Source organism: Typopeltis vanoorti, chromosome 16 (assembly GCF_054136105.1).
Source record: "Typopeltis vanoorti isolate ZY-2024b chromosome 16, IOZ_Tvanoo_1.0, whole genome shotgun sequence".
Classification (NCBI taxonomy): Eukaryota; Metazoa; Arthropoda; class Arachnida; order Uropygi; family Thelyphonidae; genus Typopeltis; species Typopeltis vanoorti.
This window is the reverse complement of record NC_143564.1, coordinates 27,982,905-28,010,812: the sequence shown is the minus strand read 5'-3', so window position 1 is coordinate 28,010,812 and position 27,908 is coordinate 27,982,905. Positions and strand designations below refer to the sequence as shown.

General features: G+C 35.3%; 1 protein-coding gene across 3 annotated transcripts in view; it reads right to left on the bottom strand.

The window, feature by feature from the left end:
- The window catches only part of LOC150097907 (DNA repair protein RAD51 homolog 3-like), a 168,257-nt gene that overhangs the window by 105,186 nt on the left and 35,163 nt on the right, over positions 1–27,908 (bottom strand). For 2 of the 3 annotated variants that reach the window (XM_090406540.1, XM_090406538.1), the window contains exons 2-3: positions 15,064–15,118; positions 5,048–5,294 (exon numbers count right to left, since the gene is read on the bottom strand). In XM_090406540.1, the coding sequence (XP_090262666.1) occupies positions 5,048–5,294; positions 15,064–15,118 (302 nt within the window). The remainder of the gene's footprint in view (positions 1–5,047; positions 5,295–15,063; positions 15,119–27,908) is intronic. The other variant, XM_090406539.1, reaches the window with a different exon arrangement.

The following is a 27,908-nucleotide window of genomic DNA, read 5'->3' as shown; positions in this document are numbered from 1 at the left end:
AGTCGCATTGTGGTGTTAAGCTGGCAGTCAATTACTTTGGTATGGCAGCTGTTGAACCAAATAGGAGCACAGTACTCTGCCACTAAAAAAACCAATCCGAGTGCGAATGTTCTTAATGTGGTTGCTGCTGCACCCCAAGAAGCGCCACATAATTTCTGGATGGTGTTGCTTCTAGTTCTTATTTTTCCAGCTGTGTTTTCAGCATGTTTCTTATATGATAAGGTGCGATCAAGTGCAACTCCTAGGTATTTAGGATATTTGTTATGTGTAGAACTGAATTTTCAAATCGGATGTTCAGCTCGTCATGTACCAGTTTATTGCTGAGATGGAATGTTGACACTTCAGTTTTACTTTGGCTTGGTTGCAGTTTCCATTTTTTAAAGTAGATATGCATAGCAGCAAGGTCATTTGTGAGAATTTCCTCCATCTGTCTTAGTTCCCTATTGCTGGTGACTAACACTATGTCATCTGCATAGCAGAATTTTCTAGATGCTGTATAGGTTAAATAAGAGAGGGGCCAATACTAAGACTCGTGGTAAGCTGTCATTGAACTTCTTCTGATTACTGATATTTTCTTCAAGGACAAAACAGAAATATCTATTGCTGAGCATATTATTAACAAGCTATATTGCCTTTGGCATGGTAGTACTTTCATTAGTTTATACAGCATACCCTCTCTCCAGACAGTGTCGTATGGGGCAGTTAAATCAAGGAAAAATAAGGAAGTTTTAAGATTTTGTTGAAAGCCCACTTTATTATCCAAAATTGCCAACATATAGTAGATTGGGGGTCTAAATAGCAGAGTAGGAAATGATTGTCAGACATACAAAACATTTTGAGAGAATTTGAGAAAAAAGCAAAGCTAATAATAATGGCAAATACCTCTTGGATTTCTGCTCAGGACATGGACTGGTTATTACTAACACAATGTTCCAACATAAAAATGTGCACAAATTCACGTGGAAAGAAGAGGAAAGTAATAAGAAAAGGCTCATTGACTATGTTATTGTTGATAGTGATGTTTTCTCACTGGTGCAGGACACTAGAGTGTACAGAGGATTTGAAATTGGAAGTGACCACTATTAGTCTTGAGGAGGATAAAATTGAATTTCATATTAAAAAGAAGAATATGTTTTAAAGCGAATAAAAGTTGAGCAGCTCTCAGATGTGAAATGTAGACTAAAATACATTAACATTATTCAAGAAAAAAATGAAAGCGTTTGAGAACAGAAACCAAACCTTGGAGGTTCAGTGTCAAATCCTGAAGAAAACATTGATTCGGCCAGAGAGGCATGTGGTGCGGTTATCTACAAGGACAGAAAAATCAGAACTCCATGGTGGACACAGGAAGTTAAAGAGGAAAGCATATCAAAAGTTCCTGGCAAATAAGTCAGTTTGTACTCTTAGAGAATATAGATAGAAATGTAAGAAAGCTAAACAGTATGTAAAACTAGCTAAACAAAAGTCATGGGAAAATTGGTAAGAACATAGAAAATAAATATGAAGGTGGTAAGATATTCTGGACGTTGTTGAAAAGGCTCAGAAATGGAAGAAAGACTGCAGTAAGAGGAATTAGAGATGATAAGGTGACATGAAAACTGGTGAAAAAGATATATCATTGATGTATGGAGTAATTACTTCGCAAAAATTGCTAAATGAAACAATCAGTGACAGCACAGTAGTAAAAAAACACTCAACAGGCATGCAATCAGAATACATATCCATACTCCAAGTAGAAAAAGCCATCAAAAGCCTGAAATGTGGAACAGCAGCAGGAGTAGATGACATCAGACCAGAAATGTTGAAGTACGGAGGTATAAAAGATTTACCGTGGCTGCACTGCATAGGTCAGATGATTGGAGTAGAGCTCTCACAGTACCCATATATAAAAAGGGAAATAAAACAATGTGAGAATTACAGAGGTATTTCTCTACTGAGTGTTCCCATTAAGATTTCCAAGTATACTTGAGAAGCGGTTGAGAATGAGAAAGATTGTGGAAGGGAAGGTTGGGAAAGAACAAGCTGGATTGAAGCCGAATAGAGGCGGTCAGGATTAGATTTTCACTTTATGGCAAATAGTTGAGAAAACATGGGAATATAACAGAGATCTGTATTTAAGTTTTGTAGATCTGAAAAAAGGCATGTGACAGGTGTCAAGACAGAAGCTATTCAAAACACTACAGTTATTTGGTGTCAATGGGGCATTATATCAACCAATACTTAGTCTTTATTCGAGCTGTAAGTCAAGCAGTTTGAATTGAAGGAAGTACATTATCCCCTCTGTTATTCATTATCTATATGGATCACATTATGAAGTGGTATTAAACTTAACATCAAAATTGGAGATCTTAATCTCAGCTCTTTGCTTTATGCAGATGATACTATACTTCTAAATAAATCTGCTACAAGTCTGAATATTCCCTGACTAAAGTGAATAACTGTTGTAATAGATATGGTATGAAGGATAGCATTAAAAAAGACAAAGACAATGAAAATAGGCAGAAACATTGAAAATATCAACTGCATTGTGAATAGAGAAGCTATAGAACAAGTAAAACATTTCAGCTATTTAGGCACGATTTTTAGTGAAGATGGTAAATTAAATATGTAAATAGACAACAGAATCAACAAAGCTGGTATAATCAACTGAATAAATTTATATGGAACAAGAGAGAAATTAGCCAAAACACTAAATCAGCTATATACAAGACAGTATTCGAGCCAATTTAAACTTATGGATATGAGAGCTGGGTCAGAAGTAAAACACTTGACCAAAGACTAGAGGCTGCAGATATGAGAGTTCTGAGAAAGATTAGGGGCATGAACAGATGGCATCAATGGCAATATCATATTAAAAATTAAAATATTAGGAAAGAGGTTGACATTGTTAGAATCCAGGAATGTGTTAGCAGAGCTAATCTCAGGTGGTCACTTAAACAGAATGGGAGAGGAAAGATTAGCAAAACAAGTGTTTTCTGTCAGGATGGCAGGAAAAAAAACCAGATATAGGTGGATTGATCTAGTAAAAAGTGTCTTAGAAGATAGAAATATAAGATCTGATAATGTTGGAGTTCTTGACGGGTCAAAGATTGATTTAGAGGAAAATTGTAGACAGGAAGTTACTAACGACGTAATTTTTTTATGTAGTACTATCATATCCTGCACACCCCCTCAAGGTACATGTCAAGAATTTGATGAAGAAATGAGTGAAAATAGGTCAAAGGAAATTCAAATTTTCAATTATGTGACCAGCTGATTGGAATAAAGACTTAAATGTTATCCAAAATTGCCAACATACAGTAGATAACAAATTAATCCCAACAAGCCAAAAATTGTCATATGTTTTGTTTTTGTTTGTTTACAATAATTTTGGTTGAGTGTTGCATGTTTTAAATGTATCTACGAAGTTTATTAATACTGTTGTGCGTTTTTAATAGTATAAACAAGTTGACATTCATTGTGTTTTCCTTTTGGGTAGCTATAAAATGGACGCATCTCCAAGAATGCGTTCAAAAACATTTATCTTTCTCAGCACACATCTATGACGAATTGCCAATGAGTGTAATGTTGATTTGGATACTGTTAATATGATTTTAAAGCAGTTTAGGTAGCTTTTTTCCAGACAGAAAAGGAAAATGTGGGCGAATGAGGAAAAAAAACTTAAGATCGTTTACCAGTTAGGAAAAGCAAAACAAATCCAAGATTGTCTGCCATAGACTTAAATAGAGACTTGGCAGCTAATGGGATTAATGTTTCTGACAACAGTCCATGGAAGAAGGTTGTTGGAAGCAGGGAAGACTGTCCACAGACCAAAAAAAGAAACAACGATTGACGAAGGCTATGCAGAAAAAGAGGCTCCAGTGGGCAAAAGTGTACAAAGATTGGACTGTTGAGAAGTGGAGGAAGGTCATTCTCAGATGAGAGCCATTTCTTTGTACAAGGAGAGCGAGCACCCTATGATCGCAAATCAGCTGCTGAAAAGACTTCTCCTGCCCACCTTCAAAACAAGCTCCTAAACATCCAGCTAAAAATGTTATGGGGTTGTTTGACACATGATGGTCCAGGATCACTTGTGCCTGTTGACAATATGAGGAACACTGACCAATACATAAAAAATATAGGAGAAAAGAGTGGTCCCACAGATCCAGAAAGACAAAGAACTCATCTTCCAACAGGATCTTGCTCCATGCCAGTCTTCAAAAGAGGTGAAAGAGCTCCTCAAAAATCATAACATCCAATTGCTTTAATGGCCAGGTAACTCTGCTGAGATTAACCCAATAGAAAATTTGTGGGCTATGGTGAAAAAGAGACTTGGAAATTAAATTGTGATACAAAGGATAACTTAATGCAACCCATTATAAAAGTATGGTTTCGAGATGCAGAAACGTGTTTTGCATTGGTAGAACTTATTGAGTTTAACTTTTGTGCCTACTTGCAAAATTCAAATTTTTCTTTAAAATGTGAGTGTTTGGATTAATTGTTCACTACTGTACCAAAACTATTAAAATGCAGTCTGTCATGTTTGTATAACTCAATTCTTCCCTGAAAAACATACCATACATCCACAAACTGCACTCCCTGCCAGCATATCATTCATGATTCTGGCTCTGAACTCATCATTATCATGCTTTGGCAACATGGCTAAACCTTTCTCACTCTTATCTTTCATTCTCCTCAACCTCCTGATACCTGCCCTTATGTTCTCTTTATGCTCACTTTAATCATTTGTTCCTGCAATCACCAATAATTCTCTTGCTTGTTTCCTCCTTGTATATTGTGCTTCTTTTCAAAGATATGGTTTAAAGAAACTTTTGAATAAACTAATACTTAAATACAACAATAAAAATAAATCGGTGAAACTGTTCAAGAAAAGGATATAAAAGTTAGTGGCTTCTTCCATGTTACAGCAGCTCTATGGGTATTAGGTAAATTTCACTAGATATTGAGAATATAATTACTCTTTATATCATTCACTGCAATTATAAAGAAATCAGCTTTAGAATTCGACACTCATCAGTAGAAAATGAGAGAGAAAATGAATATTTACCATATCTGAGTTTTTCCAATTCCAGGTACTCCACATAATTCAGTTACTTTTTTCAGTGGTATACCTCCACCTAAAATGTCATCCAGACTTGGACATAAAGTAACGATTGATGAAATGAGTGGTTCTTTTTGAAGCATATCAAGAATGGTAATTCCAAGTGACAGAATATTGAAGTTAGTTTTTTCTGTGGCACAAGGAAATATTAACTCCAAAAGTTCTACTCCTTCTTGTAAGGTCAAATCAGCATCTGAAATAAACACAGGTTTGAGATTTCTTAGAATATTTCACAGAGTTCCAACTACAACTGCAAATGATCTTTACTATAGGCCAGTGTTTCCCAACGTGGGGCAATTAGAAAATGATGTTGCATTCGTCACCTCACCACTGATATACTCAAAAAACTCACCATTGTCGGTGATAAATTGTTGATGTTGCAACCCTGACTTTCCGAGAAAAAAGCTGACATCACTAGTATAGCAGTCAACATACAATACAGTATCAAGAAGAACTCTCAGAAAAGCAAAATGATGAGTTTATTAGAACTTTATTCAACATAAAAGGCACAATGGCATAGTAGCTTTCTGACGAGACAAACGAAATACCGAAATTCAACTAGTTTTGTAAAAAAAAGTTGCCCTTCCTGTTGTTATATTTAGTCGAATGTGGTTAGTGCTGTAAATGACTTCCTACTGAAAAAAAGAAAGCTGGATATCACAAACCATGGGGATTTGAGATTGAAAATGACTAAATTAGTACCTCAAATAAAAACTCTTTGCAGCAGACATCAAGTTCAAAGATTGCATTAACTTGGATTTTATTTTCCCGAGTTCAGTTCAATTTGTGTTTTATAATATACAAAGTGTAATATAAAATTTATATTCATTGAAGAAAGTCAATTAAAAACAGTTTTACCTATGTTCCGTTTTTATTTAAAATACATATTTATATTATACTTTTTCAGAACTTAGCTGACTATTATGCAGGGGGGGGGGGTCATCAAAATCTTTGAAGCATCGAGGTGGGGCATGATCCAGAAAACATTGGGAAACACTGTTATAGGCAAACATGAAAAGATTTCAGCAACCAAGTGAAGAAAAAGGTGATAAATAAGCTAAAATAAATACAGGTAACCCTCGTATAACGCGGTACTTATACAACGCGGTTTCGATATAACGTGGTCTACAATTTCTAGTAACCCTTTATTTTTTTTTTTTTTTTCATATTTTTCGCCGTGGGACTTAAAAATCAAATGTTATCTTCGTTAAATTTGTGTCTGCTGTATCACGCGAGTAGTTATAAGTCTCTAATTTAGTTTTATTGTATCACTGAATAAGGTACTGTACAGAGGTTTTTGCAGTCTGTGTCATTCTCAACAAATACAGCAATTAGAGACAGATGGAATAAAAACGCCGCTAACTAATAAATCACATGTCCCCTCTCACAGGAACTATGCTGTATAGACTTAAGCAAAACCATATGTTGCACTGAAACATAGTATCTAACTAAAAATTATTGTCCAATTTTTCAATTATGAAATAAGTGTTTGTTTGCATTTGAAATTCTCGATGTCATTATGACAGATCACAAAGGCTAACTTAAAATAAAAGACTACCAAGAAACATTGATTGATTCTGCCAGAGAGGCATGTGGTGAGGTTGTGTGCAAGCATAAAAAAATCAGAACTCCCTGGTCGACACAGGAAGTTAAAGAGGCAGTGAAGGAAAAGAAGAAAGCATATCAAAAGTTCCTGGCAAATAAGTCAGCTTTTACTCTTACAGAATACAGAGACAAATGTAAGAAAGCTAAACAGAGTGTAAAACTAGCTAAACAAAACTCATGGGAGGACTTTGGCAAGAACATAGAAAATAAATATCAAGAAGGTGGCAAAATATTCTGCAGGTTGTTGAAGAAGCTTAGGAATGGAGGAAAGAGTGCTGTAAAAGGAATTAGAGATGATAAAGGTGAAATGAAAATAGGAGAAAAAGATATCCTTGAAGTATGGAGTAATTACTTTGAAAAACTGCTAAATGAAACAAGCAGTGATGACAGCACAGTGATAAAAAACACTGACCAGACAGGCAGTCAGGAATAGATATCCATACTTGAAGTAGAAAAAGCCATCAAAGGCTTGAAATGTGGAAAGGCAACAGGAGTAGATGATATTCGACCAGAAATGCTGAAGTATGGTGGTATAAGAGTCTTACAGTGGCTGCACTGCATAGTTCAGAAAGCCTGGGCAGAGGGACGAATTCCCGATGACTGGAGTAGAGCTCTCATAGTACCCATATATAAAAAGGGAAATAAAACTGAATGTGAGAATTACAGAGGTATTTCCCTACTGAGTGTTCCTGGCAAGATCTATGCAAGTATACTTGAGAAACAGTTGAGAAGAATTGTGGAAGAAAAGCTTGGTGAAGAACAAGCTGGATTCAGGCCAAATAGAGGCTGTCAGGATCAGATCTTCACTTTACGACAAATAGTCGAGAAAGCATGGGAATATAACAAAGATCTGTATTTAAGCTTTGTCGATTTGTAAAAGGCATATGATAAGGTGCCAAGAGAGAAGCTATTCAATACGCTACAGTTATATGGTGTCAATGGGGCATTATATCAAGCAATACTTAGTCTTTATTTGAGTTGTGAGTCAGCAGTTAGAATTGAAGGAAGTACAGGAAGATGGTTTAATGTTAAATATGGTGTGAGACAAGGATGTACAGTATCCCCTCTGTTATTCATTATCTATATGGATCACATTATGAAGGAATGTGGTATTAAACCTGATATCAAAATTGGAGATGTTAATGTCAGCTCTTTGCTTTATGCAGATGATGTTATACTTCTAAATAAATCCGCTACAAGTCTGCAAGATTCTCTGACTAAATTGAATAACTGTTGTAATAGATATGGTATGAAGGTCAGCAATAAAAAGACAAAGACAATGAAAATAGGCAGAATCATTGAAAATGTCAACTGTGTTGTGAATGGAGAACTTGTGGAACAAGTAAAACATTTCAGCTAATTAGGTACGATTTTTACTGAAGATGGTAAACTAAATATAGAAATAGACAACAGAATCAGCAAAGCTGGTATCGTGGGAAGTCAATTGAATAAATTCATATGGAATAAGAAAGAAATTAGTCGGAACACTAAATTAGCTGTATACAAGACAGTGTTCAAACCAATTTTAACTTATGGATCTGAGAGCTGGGTCAGAAGTAAAACACTTGACCAAAGACTAGAGACCGCAGATATGAGAGTCCTGAGAAAGATAGAGGCGTGAACAGATGGCATCAATGGCAATATCATATTAAAAATGAGGATATTAGGAAAGAACTTGACATTGTCAGCATCCAGGAATGTATTAGCAGAGCTAATCTCAGATGGTATGGTCACTTAAATAGAATGGGAGAGGAAAGATTAGCAAAACAAGTGTTCTCTGCCAGGTTGGCAGGAAAACGACCCAGAGGAAGACCAAGATATAGGTGGATTGATACTGTACAAAGTGCCTTAGACGATAGAAATATAAGATCTGATAATGTTGGAGTCTTGACAAGTAACAGACTGATTTGGAGGAAAATTGTAGATAGGAAGTTAGTAATGATGTAATTTTTTCATGTAGTACTGTCATATCCTGTACACCCCTTGAGGGTACATGGCAGGAATTTGATGATGATGACTACCAAGAATTGAAACATGCCATATAATGAATGTGTGAGTTCACCTGCCAAGAAGCCATAAAATTCAACCAAGGGTTGAAACGTTTGTGTGAGTTGAGCCAGTCAGTAATGAGAAGGTTGTCACAACAGGGTGTCATTTATGTTTCCATCAAAACGATAATTGACACCCTGTTGTGAATGTGTTAAAACTAATAGTGAATGTTGTTATGACAGTTTCAGATGTTATGGAATTCAATTGAAGAGAATTAGCATTTCAACTCAGCACTTGTTGGTTGCTTTTGTCTTTGGGTTGGACGATCTTTTGTTAATACCGCACCAATCATATGCACGTCTTTATAGCTGCTCTTGTGTAAAACAAAATTCAGCTTGTACGTATTGTAACAATTAAAAAAAAAAAAACTAGAATAATTTATAAGCGTATAAAAGGATCTTCTTCTTCTTCTGCAGCTTCTCCCACTTAAGTGGGGTCACTGTTTGTAATGAGTCTCCTCCACACCTTCCTGTCTTGGGCTGTCACCACCTCCAAGTTCTTCATCTTCAAGTCCTCTTCTACCAGCTCCCTCCATCTCTTCTTTGACCGCCCACGCTTCCGCCTTCCTTGCACATCCATCTGCATGACCCTTCTTCCCACATATTTGTCCTCCCTCATCACATGACCAAACCATCTCAACCTTGCCTCCTGTATTTTTGCTTCTAAGTTCGTAAATTTCACTGTTCCCCTGACATAGTTATTTCTCAGACGTATAAAAGGATATCATCTGTAAATCATTGACGTGCCACCCCTGGCACGAGTGCCATAGGTTCGCCATCTAGGGTTTACTGTATAAAGTGTTTATTGTTGAAAATTGTCTTCGTTTCCTGCCAGGAAAGCGCATTTAAAAATCATAAGTGTGTTATTCTCAAGCTGAGCAGTTTATTTTCTGGTGAGTTAGATACATATATGTAATGCTTTTTTTTTTTTTTATGTAAAAGTTTATTTTTATTGTAATGGCCACTAAAACTGCAACGAAAGGGGAAAAAAACCAACATTGAAGAGGAAATTCATTTCTCTCAAAGAGAAAATTAAAATCTTGAATCGGTTGAAAATTGGAGAAAAACCAGGAGTTGTTGCAAGGACTCTGAATTTAAATGAATCAACAATTCGAACAATCAAACAAAATTAACATAAAATCCGAGAAAGTGTTATTGCTGGGTCAACGGTAAGTGCAAAGCGCATTGCTCGTGTTCGCGATATTCTAATAGAAAATATGGAGAAATCTCTAATGATTTGGATAGAAGAAGATTGCACTCAAAAGAAAATTCCTTTGGATGGACACCTTATTAAGCAAAAAGCTCTCAAAGTTTATAAACATTTAAAAGAACTCGATCAAGATTCTTCAGAAGAAATCTCTCAGCATGGATTTTGTGCCAGTAAGGAGTTGGTTCGAAAACTTTAAAAAGCAGCTTTCTTTGTATAATCTTAAAATCCAGGGAGAATCAGCATCAGCAGACATTGAAGCTGCTCGAAAATACCCAGCAGAACTTTTAAAAATCATTAGGAAAGGTGGTTACAGTGCAAAAGTTACAGGTGTTATATGCGGATGAATCCGGGTTATATTGGAAAAAAATGCCAAAACACACCTATATTTCGAAATATGAAAGATCAGCTCCTGGATTCAAAGTTTCCAAAGACAGAAATACTCTACTGTTTTGTAGTAATGCATTAGGTGATTACATGACAAAACTAATGTTTATTAACCGATCTGCAAATCCTCATGCGATGAAAGGGCTCGAGAAGTCCACCCTACCTGTTTATTGGCAAGCCAACAAAAAGGCATGGGTTATAGCTAGCATGTTTGAAAATTGTTTTTTCAAGTGTTTTGTGCCCGATGTAGAAAGTTACACAAAGAAAAAGAATATGGACTTCAAAATTCTACTAATTTTAGATGATGCGCCAGGCCACCCAACAAATTTAAGCCATCCGAATATTAAAATAACTTTTTTTGCCAACCCTAATATTATTTCACTTATTCAACCATTCGACCAAGGAATAATATCATTTAAGCCATATTATATTTGGCGAACATTTCAATTAATTTTGGAAAAAATGGAATCTAATCCAAACATGACACTGCCTCAAGCGTGGAAAGTTTTCAATATTGAATTGTATAAAAATTATTTCTCTGTCCATTAAGGAATTACAATCCTCTACATTGAATGCTTGCTGGAAAAAAATATGGCCTGAAGCCGTTCTGAAACAAAATTTCGTACCTCCAGTGGATGACGAGCTACGTCGTATAATAAGCGTCGCACACACATTTTTGGTGGAGAGGGCTTTTGCGATATGGTTGAAAATGAAATTAGTGAATTGATGGAGAAACAGATTTAAATGAGGAGGAAAGTTCTGCCGAAGATTCTGATTGTGATGAATCCGTTAAAGAATTCAGTTTAAAGAAATTAGCAAAAGGATTGGACTTGGCAGGAAAGTTAGGAAGTTATTTTACGGAAAATGATCCCTCAATGGAGCACTTGAGAAAATTCACGAGACAATTGGATATTTGTTTAGCGCCATATTATGAACTTAATAAAAAATTGCAGCATAGTGGAAAGCAAAGTCTTATTACTCACTTCTTGATGACTAAACCAGCCAAAGTATGCAATGAGATTTATAAAAATGATGTCCAAGAGATTTCAAGTGGCGATGACCTCTGGCCACTTAAAGAACATCTAAAAAATGTTATTTCTGAAGACAGTGATGATGATTAAAATATGCACTTTATTTTATTGTCTAAAACATTTATGCATCATGTGCAATGAAATTTATGAACAATTTGTAATTTTTATAATTTTATACTACGTATGTCTCGTAGTTTGTTTTCTTAACTTACATGAATTAAATAAAATTATTATTTTTGTTGGATATGTCATTGTTGTTTATATAATTTAAAAAAAAAACCGATTTCAGAACCTAACCCTACTTTTTTTATGTGATCTAAGTCTTGTATAATGCAATTTATATAACACACTGTTTCTATGGAACCAACATCCACATTATACGAGGGTTACCTGTATAGGCATTTTTCAACTGCATAAATGTTCCACTGACAGCCATACTAAAAAAAAAAAAAAATCTCATTATTGAGTTGCAGGATATATTTAAGCAATGGTTTGAAATATCTGTCTGAATTTCAAATGCTGACTTGCAAAGAATTAACATTTCAAAAAATGAAAAGCTAAAAACAATGCAACTGGGCAGCAAGCCAGGAACACTTGTTCTCCACACAAAGTCTCCCCTGTAGCATACAGGAAGTTTCCTGGAAACTTGAGTTTTTCATTCTGCAAAACACAGAGCATTCTAAAAGAAGTCATAGTCTTAGTTACTATGGCCATAATTCAAAACAACCCACCCCTTCAAGTTAAATGTTTTCATTATATCATCCAATTTTCTACCAGGTATTAAAATGTAACATTTAGACACAATAAAATTTAAGATATTACATAAGCTTAAGGAAATGAGGATGATCAGATAGCACTATATATATATATATATATATATAGTGCTAATATTCATCCAAGCTTGATTTGCTTCCTCAGCCTTAAGTAAAAGGCTGGTTATATTCCACTAATTCGAGCCCTACCCAAGAGCTTCGGAGCAGGGCTGGCGGAAGCAGGCATGCGGGCACCGCTACAAAGGGGGGGGGGGCACCACCGCCAGGACACAGTTTGTAAGTTCATTTTTAAGAAAAAAAATTTTTATCGTAAAAACAAAAAATTCTTAGAATGATCAATATTAAAATAAATAAGGCCGGATACACCGAATAATAAAAAAAAATTGTATATTGCTGCCTCTTTGATCAGCCGGCTGTTTATAATTTTGCAGCGAGAGCAGGCTAAATGCTTGCTTGCAGAATGTTGTGTATACAGCAGTCTATCTTAAGTGCAACAGTGAATAGTTTTAATGTGCAGAAACGAATTTTCATACAAAACATTTGTTGCTAGTTAACCAGTCATAGGGTACACATCTCAGTAGGCTACTGACAGTAGCGCAGTGCGGACCATTATTTCATCTCTGTGTTGTGTAATATAGTACTCATCTCAGTAGGCTACTGACAGTAGCGCAGTGCGGACTATTATTTCGTCTCTGTGTCTTGTTGTGTAATAATTTCTTGTGGGTATAAAATAGGAATGGAATCAAAAATTAAAAAAAAAAAGTTATCAGGTACACAAAATTGTAAGCGTCATGCTGCGAAAGAAGCAGATATTAAGAAACAAACTGGGGCTCTTAATAAATTTCTTAAAATATTAAAATATTCTGATGCAGATTGTAACCAACTCGATACATCAGAAATCAGAGTTGAAGAACTGTGCACATTATCCAGTTTGCATGAAACTACTATTGCAATATTGAACAAGATAACAAGCCGCATGATTTAAGTGAAAAACAGTTGGGAGAAGATTTAGTTGTAGTTGACCAGGAAACTAACACATTGTTTGTCTCTGTAAATTTAGAAGATCCAGGCAAATGGGGCCTGTTCAAAAGAAATATATAATATATCCCTTTTACTGTTTTTTGCTTTTGTTGCAAACTTTTTGCACCTACTGAATCAAGTAGTCTTGTAGAAGGTTATAACGATTGGAAAAATGTAAGTACAACTTTGCATAGACAGTAGACTAGTTTAACTCACATGAAAAATTTCTTAAAATGGAAGGAACTTGATAAAAATTTAAAAAATAAAACTATTATTGATTGCCAGACTCAAAGCGTGTATGAAATGGAAAAGAAACATTGGACGAGTGTTTTAGAATGTTTGATTGAAATTATAAAATTCCTTGATAACCAAAATTTAGCTTTTTGCGAATTATCTGATAAATTATATGAAAGGAATAATGGCAATTTTTTTAAATTAGTCGAATTGTTTGCGAAGTTTGATCCCATTATGGAAAATCATGTTGAAAGAGTCCTACAAAAACAATAGAGTACACTATTTGAGTAAAGACAGTCAAAATGAAATATTGGAAACTTTAAGTAATGCAATCAGGGATACAATTTTATTATCAATTCGAAAATCTAAATATTATTCCATAATTTTAGTCTGCACACCTGATGCAAGTAAAACAGAACCATAAAAATGACCATATTATTCACTTTGTTTCTGTGACAATGGAATTGTCAAGATCAGGGAAAACGTTTTAGGTTTTGCAGATATATCAGATTCCACAGGACGTGGTTTATGTGCAACAATAATGGAACAACTGGAAAAATGGAATATTCCCATTGAAGACATGTGAGGTCAAGGGTATGACAATGGGGCAAATATGAAAGGGAAAAAAATAGGCTCCAAAATTTGCTTTTGAACAAAAATCCTCGAGCTTTTTTTTTACGTGCCATGTACTGCTCATACTCTAAATTTAATCATTAATGATGCAGCCAAAGTGAATGCAGATATAATTAGTTTCTTTGCAATTATTCAAGAAATATACAATTTCTTTTCATTCTCTTACAAACGTTGGGCAATCCTTTTAAAGTTCGTAAAAAAATTAAGATTGAAACAGCCATCAGAAACGTGATGGGAAAGTAAAATTAATCAATCTGCCCTCTATGATATCAATTAGGAGAAATTTACGATGCACTTTTTTAAATTTTAAATAATGAAAATTTTAATAAATAAACTCAGCATGAAGCACAAACATTACGTGCTAAAATACAGGACTACAAATTTATTTGCTCTCTTATAACTTGGCATGATTTACTTAACAGAATAAACCCTGTGAGTAAAATGCTTCAAAACAAAAATATGAACATTACACTTGCTTTATAATCTATCAAAAATTTAAAAATATTCTTACAAAAATATAAATCAATCAGATACAAATTTTAAAGAAATTCTAAAAACAGCAAAAGAACTGAGTAAAGAGATGGATGGAGAACAAGAATTTAAAACTGGTACGAAAGAAGACGACAATTTGACTACGAGCATCATGACGAAACGCCACAATCGCCAGAAGATAAATTTAGAGTGAATGTGTTTTATACGCTTCTAGACGTTGCAGTGCGTTCGTTAATATAACGTTTTGAACAACTAAAAACATATGATAATTTCAATTTCTTGTACAGATTGCTACAAATTAATAACAAAGATTTACGAAAAAATTGTGACGATTTAAAGATTCTCTTGAAGGACGGTGACAATAAAGATGTAAATGCAATAGAACTATATGACGAGTTATGTGCTTTCCTGGATATTTTTCGGAAGGATAATTTAAATATTCAAAACCCTTTCGATATTCTTAATTTTATTGTGTCCAATAATTTATCTTTCCCTAACTTTTCAATTACTTTAAGAATACTACTTACCTTACCTGTTAGTGTAGCGAGCGGTGAACGTTTCTTTTCCCAGTTGAAATTGATTAAAACCTACTCAAGAACAAGTATGCCAATAAAAGCTTGTTAGTTTGTATTGAAAATGACATACGTGCGGAATTAGACGTTAAGACTATTATTTCTAATTTTGTAAATATGAAATCAAAACCCTAAAATTGAAATAAAAAATTTTCAAGTATATTTATGTAATTTAATTTTATTTTCTGTTATTCTGTAAAGATGTTATTTTTTGAATACTTATATTAAATGTTCTAATTATTTCTGAATTCTTTTCTTATTTTCTCATCTATCTTGAGTTTCTTTTATTTTCCTAAAAGATAGTTCCACTTATAAAAATTAAAAAATTTTTTACAAGTTACTAAGAATTTAGTAACTTGTAAAATTCAAGAATTTTTTAAATTTTAGTTCAAATAAATTTTAACTTTAATTAAAATTCATTTTAATTTTGTTAGTGATTCGGGTTGGTGAGAAGGCTATAATCCCTGTGTCATTATATTCAATGATTAAAGTGAAGTGGCTTTATCAAAATTTGCTTTAACTTTTAAGAATTTTTTGAATATTCTGGTTTTTAACGATTATCCTGCCTAGTCAACACCCTTGGTTTGTTACATTTCGTGAACCAACGTGTGGCTGTTATGTCAAAATTTATTTAAGAAATTTCAAATAATTAAAATTTTTATTATCATAAAAGAACCACACACGCCCGGATCGTTACAGGGGCACTTAGATAGAAATTGCATGCAGGCAGCAAAGACCCTATTGCCGGCTCTGCCTAGGAGTATTGGAAATACCTTCTGAATATGAATGCTGTGCTAAACAAAGCAGCCTTTTACAGCCGCCCAGTTTTTTTAATCCATCTAACTCAAGTGCTTCTAGATGTTTTTCAATGTTTTGGGGATGGTACCTATTATTATGATAACAACTTTTGCTCTCTTTTGCCAAATTCATTCAACTTTGACTTGCAACTAATGATACTTTGTAAATTTTTTCAGTTTCTTTTTCGTGAATTCAGCTATTTACTGGTAGATATTTCGATAAACTGAACATGATTGTTTTCACTCTTTTCAACCACTGTTATATCGGGTGTATTATATTCCAAGTTTTTGTCAGTCTGGATTTTGAAATACCAGAGTATTTTAGCTTTTTTATTCTCAATCACTTTTTTGTCAACTTTATGTTTCCAATAGTCTTTAGATACTTTAAACCTGTACTTTTTACATAAATGCAAGTGAATTATCTTAGCTACATTATCGTGCCTTTTATGGTACTCGACTTGTGTGATTTTGCAGCACCCACTTGTGGTCTACCATTTCTTCATTCTCTTTGCACAATCTGCATTTACTGTCTTCTTAAATTTTTTGTATTTCTGTCTTCATAAAGTTGGTTAAAATGGCCTGTTCTTGTGCTGCAAAAATTACTGACTGTTACTTTCTTTAGTGCTCCATTTCTCAACCATTGCTAGGTCAAGTTGCTGTCAGTGCTGTTCTCTATGTGGCGAAGGTACTTTCAAAACAATGCCTTATTTTTCCATCTTTCAGTTCTCACTTTTACTTGGTCTTGTACTCCAATTTTGTCTCCAAGGGTTTAAACAAACCCTCTTTCCTCACCTCAATTAGAAATTTTTCTGTTGTTTGCTACAGATAATCATCCAGATTTTGATTTTCTTCTTGTTGCTTTACTTGTAATAATCCTCTGCTTCCTTTTTTTGCGTGATAGGTAGAGCCTATCAATGTCACTGCGAGGATTGAGGGCATGGCACATTGTCATTAGTTTTTGAGTCTTTCGGTATAAATTCTCCGCCTCTAGCTGGATCCATTCAACAATGCCTGCTGAATATCTCAGAACAAATTTCCAGCATTAAGCAATGACTTAAGGAGCTTTCTTAGTCACCTTATGTATTCTGCTCTAGTTTTTTCTTTGATCTTATCGTGCAGAATTTCTGATGCTTCTAAAATTCCGAAATATTTGTAACTATTTTCGATTTTTATTGCCTTGATTTTTTCGTCATTAAGCAGCTCAATTTCATTCAGGTTTTCAAACTTTCCTCTTGTTATTCCAGGCAATTGCACATTTGTCTAAGCCAAAATCCATCGATATATCTTGACTGAATATGTGCACAGTATTAAGCAATGATCCAAGTTCATTCTCTGATTTTGCATAGAGCTTTGGATCATCCATTTATAAAAGGAAAGATATCTTTGCACAGTTTTATTTAAAATTCTAGTTAAGGGGATAAATGACAAGATGAACGATAAAGGAGATAATGAGTCTCCTTGAAAGATACCTTTTTGTTTACCTCCCCAATTTCTTCTCTATTCAGAACAATGTTGTTTTCCAATTTTTCATGCTGGTTTGCAAGAATTTTTGTACGTTTTCACTAATACTGAATAGTTCTGTGCATTTTAAAATCCAACTATGAGGTACCGAATCAAATGCTTTTTTATAACTTATCCAAGCCATATGAAGGCTGGTTTTTCTACACTTGCAATTTTTCTGAATCATTTTGCAAATATCAGCAATTAGTCTTTTGTGCCTCTAATTTTTGCTGCTACCTTTTTGTTTGATTAGAAAAAGAGAATTTGCTTTAAGATGGCTGTATTTTGTCGGCTAGTATGCCTGTGAGTAGCTTAAAAGTTGTTGGCAGGCAGGTTATTGGTCAGAAATTTTCTGGCTTTGAACCTTATTCTTTATGATCAAAAACGTTTTGCATGCTGTGAGCCACTTTTCTTTGTTTTGTCCTTCTAAAACATCATTAAATTGATTAGCAAGTCTTTCATGTAAGCTGTCAGATATTTCAACCAGTAGCCATGTAAATCATCCTTCCCAGGTGTTGACCAATTTTTTATCCTTTTAGCTTGCTTTTGAATCATTTCAGTTGGTCGATTTTTTATTCAATCCATTTTGACTTAGTATTGTGCCTCTTAGGGTTGTCCCATAGATTTTGCCAAAATTTAAAATTTAAGTGTCTGTAGTATTTATATATTCTTTAAGATTATCATTCCTGCAGCAATCAATTTTCTTGTAAAATTGGTAGAGATTCGTGTCAAGCATCGAATTTTGCTTGTACTGTCCAATGCATGCACTGTATCTTCTTATTTTAGTTGTAACTGCAACTATTTTTTTGCTTCAGTTCCTCTAATACTTCATTAATAGGTTATGTTCCAATATTATACCTCTTTATGAAGTTATTTTGGGTTTTCATATTTTTCAGCTTCTTTTCGTTATTTCAAATTGTTCACATCTGCTCTAAGTTTAAGAATTTTATTCTCCACTTGATGCTTCCACTTTGGTTTCTGAGCCTTACTGCTTTTGGGTTCACTGATCTTATAGCCTAATTCAGATGTTACTACGTAGGCTATTGAGTACATAAGTTGATTCATTTGTCCAATAGTTCCAGTAGGAATAGCCATTGCAGCTTTATTGGCTTCTTGTAGAAGTTCCTTCAGTTTTTGTTGAGGTACTTGCCTCAATATTGGAAGCCTAACTTGTTCCAGGTTTGTGGAACGATAATTTGATAATTTTTGTGGCGAGTTCTTGTTCCTTCTCTGATAGATTCCTTTCCAAATTTGGGTGTAATTCAAGCCAAAGTTGGACCATTCGTTTTTGAAATCTCCTAATTGAGGGGGATTTCAAAAACAAAGTCATGCACTGCATGACTTGTCGATTTTCAGCCATGCGCCACTTTTTCCTAGTAATTACTTTCGAGTTCCGCATATCTTGCTAGTGCAGCACACTCTTCACTGGATATCCAGAGAGCCTAACATCCAGTGCGGCCCTTGGTAACACCCATGCGATGACCGATGCAGTATAGAGTCCAGATTTGTCTTCACCATTTTTAACTAGGGGTGGGTAGGTACTGGAGGGAGAGGGTAGACTCCTACTGCATGAGGTGGAAAAATAGGAAAGAATCATCCCCTAGTCCTCGAATACTCAAATGGGGTGAGGGAAGTAAGATGAAAAGAAATACAGAGGGAAAGAAGAGTGGGGACCAGTCTACAGAATATATAACAGCTGTACATTATATGAAGTAAGGCGTGGTCCAGCTTCAGTTGCCTCAGGTTTGCCGTTATATATATATATATATATATTTATTTATTTATTTTTGCCAGTCTGGTTGGCAAAATGTTTGTTGCAATTACACTGTTTTGTTCTCCAATCAACAGGCTATGGGTTCAAAGTTGGTCATGGGCAAGGCTCAAATACACTCAACCACTCGTCAGTGGGGAGTAGCTGCAAGAAAGGACTAAAAGAGAATTTTTTTTTAAAATAAAAAAATCTTTTTTTAACTTTCAGAAAACAGAAGAATATGCATATAAATTTTATTAATTTATAATATAATAATTTATTAATTTTCTAATAACAAAAATTAATGTAACAAATTATAATATATTTTCCAAAATATCAATGTTGTATTTACTGTTTTTTTGTTTTCCTTCTTGAAATGGTAATGCATAATGGAACTGTTCTCTAAACAATGATACAATGCCACTAAACACTTCATAGAACTCTTAACTTATTGGGACATATCAAATAAATGTGTGTGTTGGGGGGGGGGGGGAGAGGAGTTAGGCAAGTAGAATTTGAATAATTTGTCACACTTCAGTCATGAGCATAGATGTTTGTAATTATACTTAGGTGGGAGATAAATTTGCCTTGTGTGAGACAATTGTCCTGCTTGTTGGAGGCCTAGTGACTTGAAAAATTTCCATGTTTAGTTTTATAGAAGCGCTTCCAACTATGTCAAGAATAAATATAAATACAATATATATATACATATATAAAATTATTACCCCATTCATGCTACTAATGTATTATAGGTTTAGAAAAACTTTTCATGGGTGGGAATCACATAAAATAATATAAGTGAATATGCAAAGAATACTATGCTTGACTTTATTGTTCATAGAGAGTTCTGAAATGGGAACAGTTTGGTTGTTGGAAGTTTATTTTCCACTTGGTTAGACCATAATAAATTTAGTTTAACTCCAACATCTTTCTCTAAATCCAGAGTAAATTAATAATAAGGTGATACACCTATTGGCAACTCTTATAAGTAAACATGACCTCTCCATTGCTTCTGCTTTAGTATTACCACTTCTGGGTCTGCTTCCCACTGACGAGACCTCAATAAAGGTCTAAACTGGTCTGGGTAGTGGCCCTTCCCTTAATGCATAGCATTATGGAATATACTGAGACATGAAGTGATGGGAGCTTAGTCCACCTTTACTACGAGTTGCCTCAGTTCTGAAGATTCTTCAGGTGCAAACTTTGTTTGCCTACACTTGGTTAAGGATTAAACTAAATTTATTATAGTCTAATCAAGTGGAAAATAAACTTCCAACATCTTTCTCTAAAGCCAGAGTAAATTAATAATAAGGCGGTACACCTTTTGGCAACTCGTATAAGTAAATATGACCTCTCCATTGCTTCTGCCTAAGTATCACCACTTCTGGGTCTGCCTCCCACTGACGAGACCTCAATAAAGGTCGAAACTAGTCTGGGTAGTGGCCCTTCCCTTAATGCATAGCATTATACATGTCTGCAAGGAGATGCGATTTGCATTATGGGATATACCGAGACATGGAGTGATGAGAGCTTGGTCCACCTTTACTACGAGTTGCCTCAGTCCTGAAGATACTTCAGGCACAAACTTTGTTTGCCTACACTTGGGTAAAGGATTAAACTAAATTTATTAACAGTTTGGCTGGTTGGTTTATAGTTTATTGGCCAAGGACTGCAAAGGCCATACTTCCATAGTGAAGGTTACAGTAGTACACTATGTATTAAAAACAGTCATGGATAAATGAGTAAATATGAACAAAAATTAAGTTAGGTAATGCAGTATTTACATGTAAATAAAATTTATAATCAAATGTGTTTTGTATAAATTAATACTTTGTAAAAAATGAAACGTCTTGACCTTTGGCCGAGTTTGATAACATCTCCTAAGTGTATATGGATCAGCTAGGTAGGTAAAAATTTCATTCCTCTCCCATGTGGAGTGCTGGCACTCAACCAGAATAACAATAAGACACTTGTTGCATTTTTCACATATAGCAAGTCATCAGCCCTCGATAAATAAGAATGTATGAGATGACTGACCTATATTGAGCCTAGCAGAACTTCCTACCTCCTGTTTCTATGTTGACTAGACTGCCAATGCTAAACTGAGACAGGTCCTCTTGCTCATGGATCATCTACCATCTGAAAATTGCACAAACCACCAAACAATTTGTGCAGGTTATAGGTACTCATCTCTATACTGTTTTAAGATTACTAAATGCTTCTGAGATGGATTTGCTAAACTAAAAATCAAATTTTATCACTGCTTTGTTCCATTTTTCAAATTTTTGAAATGAGGCGCTAACACTGTTTCACTCAAACAGCGTTTTCATGTGAAGCTATCAACACGTGCAGATTGGAAAGAGCAAACTCTAGCAGTTAAAATGCTATACTCTTTTTCCCAGTTGCGTTTACAGTATGTGCATAAAAATAAAAAAAAAATAAAAAGAGAGAGAGAGGATGAAAAGTTATTTTGAATTGGAGCTGAATAGAACATGAAATTGAATCAATGAACAAAGGATAAACCATAAAATCAATATCCATTAACAATGGACGTTGCACCGCACTACTGTTTTCTTCATCGCACACTCTAGCAGTACATTCCAATGGGGGAGAGAAAAAAATCCTTCATCTTACTCCATGGTTCACCACTTCCACATACAATGTCCAGAGATAGCCTCTTGTCCCACTCCTTCCTAAAAATATTTATGTATTAATTTAACATAAATCCTTTGCAGACATATCCACTTCTGTCATTCCACCTTACTTCTTATCATTTAGAATTCTTTGCAGTTGGCATTTCCTCAATTCTGTTCTCATAACAAATATTCTAGTGACCAGGTATTACTCTTAGTTCACTCTTCTTTGGCCTATCCAAAATCTCCTTGTGAAGTGAAAACAAATAATTAAAGTCCGATTAAAGCCCTACACAGTTTAACAATAACCTTGACAAGTGCATTTCCTCCTCCATATTTCTGTAATCAACTATGATGTTTCTGCAATGTGTAACCTAAATTAGAGCCTTGTCAACCATCATCAGTCCAAGGTTCCTTTTTCTCTCTAATTCCTTCAATATAATTCTTACCAGTTGAATACACCACTTCTCATCTTCCAAATTATAAAAACGTAACATGGATCATGGCTGGTGGTCCTACTAATCTGATTATCCAACCTATTTAAATCTTTCTAGAAGATTAACATACCAGCTTTATTCCTTATGACTCTTCCAAACTATTTATTACCACCTGCAAGCAAATGTACAGACCACAATTAAACCTATCCCAATAGCACATTAACAAATGCAGTATGGTCACTCAGTTGCTTGGTGATGTGCCACACCAGTCCTCACCAGATGGTCCTGTTGTATGCTTTTCTGGAGGCTTCAACTCTCTGAAAATATGTCACTCCAGACACAGCATCCATTCATCTCACTGATGGTCTACCTCATTTTCAAGGAACTTTATCTTCTATTACTGTTTTATGAAGTCCCGCTTCCAATGTGTCCAAAGTAGTTCAACTTTCTTCTGTCAATATTCTTAAGGAGCCTTAAAGTTCTACCGCTCCTTTCTAACACTTATTGGTTTGTACCCCTTTCAATATATGATATCCTCAGCCTTCTGTAACACCATATCTCAAAAGCAGCTATCCTTCTCCTATCAAATTTCAAGTCTCACATCCATAAGTCACCGTTGAAAAAAAAAAAACACCTGCAACCAAAATCCTCAACTTTGTTCCTGCAGAGACAGACCCATCCTTCCAAATTTTAAACAAGTCTCTGACTGTTGTTTTAGCCATTCCTAGTCTTCTTATGACATCTTCTGAACAGCAATTTGTCACATTAATGATGGATGCCAGGTACTCGAACTTGCTGACTTCCTCAATTCCTTCTCCATTAAGGCTCACTTGTTTCTTAGCAGTTTCCCTGTCCATATTTCCTTTGAGAACCATAATATCTGTCTTGCTGAGTTTGAGGTGAAGTCCTCTGTTCTTTCTGGTCATTACAAAGGAGTACCATAAATGTGTGGAAAGGCTTATGAGTTTGTAGTACATGTTGAGTAATTTGAACGGTACAGATGAGAACATGATTGATAAGAAAATCACAAACTGTATATTAACTTACTGCTGATATTTTGCTGGTATTCTATCCAGCATCTTCAGAGCACAAAAGCAGTTTGCGGTAGTACACAAAAAAACAACAATCCAGTATAAAACCATGGGACTAGTTTGAACAATTGTAACATACAATACAAAGACTAAAGTTCTAATTCTTATAAATTCTTAGTGCACTGAAATAATCAACACCCAAAAATCCATTTTACAATGGAACTGAAAACTAATGACCGTCTGGGTCCTGGATATACTAATAACACATCTTCCAGATGGTTCCTTATCATTCTCAGTTTATAGAAAACCCACACATACAAGGAGATGTACAATCACACATCTCAAAAGTATGGTATCCTAAAAACACTAACCTATAGAGCTAGAGTGAGTTGTTCCAATGATAACGTTCTCGCTGATGAACTCACTGACATCACACGTTCTTGGCCAATGGCTATAATCTCTGTAAGATAGACAAAACACTAAATGCTGCCCAGAACCCCCCCCCCCCCCCCGACAACAAAACTGTCATCATCCCATACATCAAAGGCACATCTGAAAAGATATCTAGAGTGCTTAATAAACAGCAACTACGCATCATATTTAAACCATATGTCAAATTGGCAACTCTCATCCATTCACCCAAGGAGAGAATCTCTTCTTTATCACATCTGGGAGTCTATGAAGTGTCCTTTTCGTGTGATCAAGCTTACTATAGATAGACAGGAAGAACTGTGGACATTTACATTGATCAAAAACAGTGATCATAAAAAATACATTTGGCACTATAGCTATGGCAAGTCAGGTCTAGCAGACCATGCTTTGGTTCTGCTAGACCCGACTGCTGCACAAAAGCTTTTAAGTCAGAGAGATTGTTCTTGGAATCAACAGAAGCCTTGAAACATACTCCAAATCTCAACAAGTATGGATAATTTGCCAAAGATTTGGGAAACAGTCATCTTAAGACCTAATTAATACCTGCTTTCTCTCTCTGTATCCCCCCAATGTAGATGGAGCCTAATTAGGACTTTAGTCATTGTGTTGTACATTACAGTTGTTCAAACTAACTCCCATTGTTATACCAGATTGCTGTTGTCTCGTGTACTGTGAAACTGTTTTTATGCTCTGAAGACCGGATAGAATACCAGCGAAATATCACCAATAAGTTAATAAATGTTATTTTCTTATCACTCTGTGTTCTCATCTATACCGTTAAAATTAATCAACAAAAGGAGTACCATATCATCATCAGCATACCACAGATTACGAATCAATCTACCACCTATCCTAACATCTGTTTTAAGCCCATCCAATGCTACATGCATCATATCCTCAGCATAGATGCTAAACGGGTGAATAGAAAGTAGACATCCTTGCTAAACTCCCTTTCCAACCTGAAGCCAATCAGTTAATCCAACTCCTGTTCCTGCCCTTGCTAATTGTACAAATTAGCTATCAATCTGATAGTGTATTGAGGAAACCCCTTTATTTCCACTACTTCTCACAGTTTCACATGCTGAACATACTTGAAAGTTTTAAGTTTTAAAAAATAGAAAAGTTTTAATCTATGAAACACATTGCCATAGGGTGTCCAAATTCTTTATACTTTTCTATGATCTGTCTAAGGCAAAGGATCTGATTTCTGGCACCCTTACCTTTCATAAAACCTGCTTGTTCCATAGGCATCTCTACCTCAACTTTGGCTTTAATATTATTTAGAATGATCTTTAATAAAATCTTACTTGAATCAGAGATTTAATAGTTCTATCGTACTTGCAATCCTTCATATCTCCCTTCTTATGTAGTAGTATGGAAACAGACTTCTTCCAGTCTCTAGGCTGTGAACCTGTCTCCCATATCCTTGTAACCAATCTATTATTATGACATGACAACTCCAGGGAGTCCAAGGACTCATCGAGGGAGGGCACCTACTCTACAACTCTGTCTCCACCAATGCCATAGACCACCCACCACCACTAGTATTTCCGAAGACAATCGCAAACATACATGCCCACAGCAGAATTCAAACCCACAGCCTTTTTTGGCTGGAGAGAGGATATGCTAACCACATGGCCAACCAGGCTGGCTATGCAACACTCTTATGAAACACTATTATAGCATATGTTATACCTATGCTATCCATTTCCTGTGGTGTTAATTAACTCTGCTGGGATTCCATCCACAACCAGCTTTATTGTTGTTAAGCTGTGCTGTTTAACTGCTGTTCTTATTCTCTGTTGTACAGAGAATAAGAACAGCAGTTAAACACAGTATTCTTTCTGTTTTTGATTTGCAGTTCTTCTGTTAGTAGGTTCCTATCTTTGATGATATGAGCTTAAACTTGTGCTTTAGGTCACAAACTTAACTAAACATCCTTTTACAGTTGTGCCTCCTCATCTGAAACTCTCTCTTCCCATTTATTAGTATAAAAATTTTCCTTGTCCTGCCTGATGGCTCTTCTGACTTCTGTATATAATCGCTTATATTCTTCAGTCACTGTGTCTGTTTTGCAAACTGACTTCTTTCAATTAGATCCCATGTTAAATCTGATATCCATGGGTCTCTTAGCCTTCTAACTGGGCCTAGATACTTCTTAGCTGTATCGTGTATCATAGCCTTGACTCTCTCTCTCTCTCTCTCTCCAGATAGTTTCAGGTGAATTTTCCTCACTAGTCTCCAAAAGATCATCCAACCGAGTTGATGTTTCTTCTACAAATCCATTAGGGATTACTCTGACATCCAGTTTAGTGGGATGCACCCGACTTGAAAGGTTTAGAAGTCTTAGTCATACTCTGGCTCTTACTAGATGGTGGTCTTACCAGAGTCGGCTCAAAGACAAGTATGCACATCAGATATGCTTGTCTTCCACCATTGGAGAGGCAGGATGTAATCAATCTGGTGCCTTAAACCTATCACTGTTAGATGTCCAGGTATAGGTCCGTTGTGGGTCTTTCTTGAAGCAGGTATATAACTGATCTGTTAGCATGGGAAAATTCCAACAGTCTTTCACTCAGACCAAACATGCCACACTCAGTCCTAACTCTTATACTCTTTCCCAGTTTTGCATTAAAGTCCCATAAGATATAAGTGCCTATGTGAAGATTAATCCCATACCTTTTGTATTCCTCGTTCACAATATCAGTGACTTTTGCTGGAGACTGTACTATATTTTTCAAACAGGACCTTCTGCCTAAGCCCTGAACATGACTGATTATTCTACACCATAATCGATGCAGCATGAGATGTATTATCTCATGTGTATGAGAAGTAAAGTGCCTCCGTAGCGCAATCGGAAGAACGACAGTATGTTGCACCCTTCGATTAGAAAAGGCCTAATTTCAATTCTCATCATGATGAGAGGAATCTTTATATGGACTTTTTCAATCAAAGCTGAGTTAGCCAATCTCATATGAAGTTAGCAGGGTTTTTTCTCCCGGAAACTCTGTTTTTTCATCCCTCATACAGACAAATCGGCACTTCAGAACACATGCAATTTACAGACAAAACATACTAGCTGTGGTGGTTGTGGGCAGTAGATGATGTTGATGTAGGTGATTGGTAGTAGAGGTTATGTGTAGTAGTGGAGACAGAGAGGTGTACAGTAAGTGTCCTCCTGCGATGAGTCTTTGGACTTCTTGGAGGTGTCACGAATAATAATAATAATTATAAGATAAAAAACAATATTAGTATTTAAGAATGAAGTCACTGCAAGAAAAAGAAAATTGTTAGGATTGCAGAGGCTCTTTCCGCATATCTGGGAGGTTTTGGTCCCAATTCATCCCAAGTTGGCCACGTGGGTTGGGACTTCAGCCTACTAGGTGAGGCAAATACCTAGGAGAGAAGGCAGACTCTGTTAATGACCCATACTGATCCTATCAAAAATTTTGCTTTTATCAACCTAAACACATATTGCAGACCCCAACTTTTCCAAACCCTTATCCACTACCCTAGATATACAAAAGAGATGTGTAATTTGAACTAATTTAGTAACCCCTTTGTGTATTTAATCTTCCTTTCACTCTTTTGGAACCTTCTCAGCTGAAAGGTACTTTAACAAGTAAAGGGTACAATTAATGCCTTGCAATATTCCCATAAAAAATGTGATAATGTCAGTTAACTTCCTTATCAAACTTCATTTAACATCATGCTCACTTTAATACTTCATACTTTCTGCTGTTTCTCTCTCACTTTTAACTCTGATTCATTTATTTCATCCTTACTTCAGCTTTGTACCCAAGCACTCTTACCCATGTAAATACTTTAACAAAATGATTATTTTAACATGTATCCTCTCAGAGTTACCCAACTACCAATTTCCATCAATTAATAACATCTTCGCAAAATTATCCTTTTTTAGTGGTTCAAAAGAACTTCTCGGAATTTTCCTTTCATTTACTAAATATCATTAAACTTTTTCATTTCTTACCTAACATGTTGCTTTCCTATCCTGCTCTTCACATTACATCTATATCTTTGTCTAGACTGTCCCTTAATCACTTTTCATCTCTTTACTCTATCACCTTTTTTTATTCTCCAAATCCCTTGAGTCATGAAAAATAGTTACACATTGCTCTCTCTTGCTTTTTCATCCTCCAATTCCCTTTATACTATCATTCCATGTTGCTTCAAGTTTTTTTTCCCCTTCCTTTTTTCTTTTTTT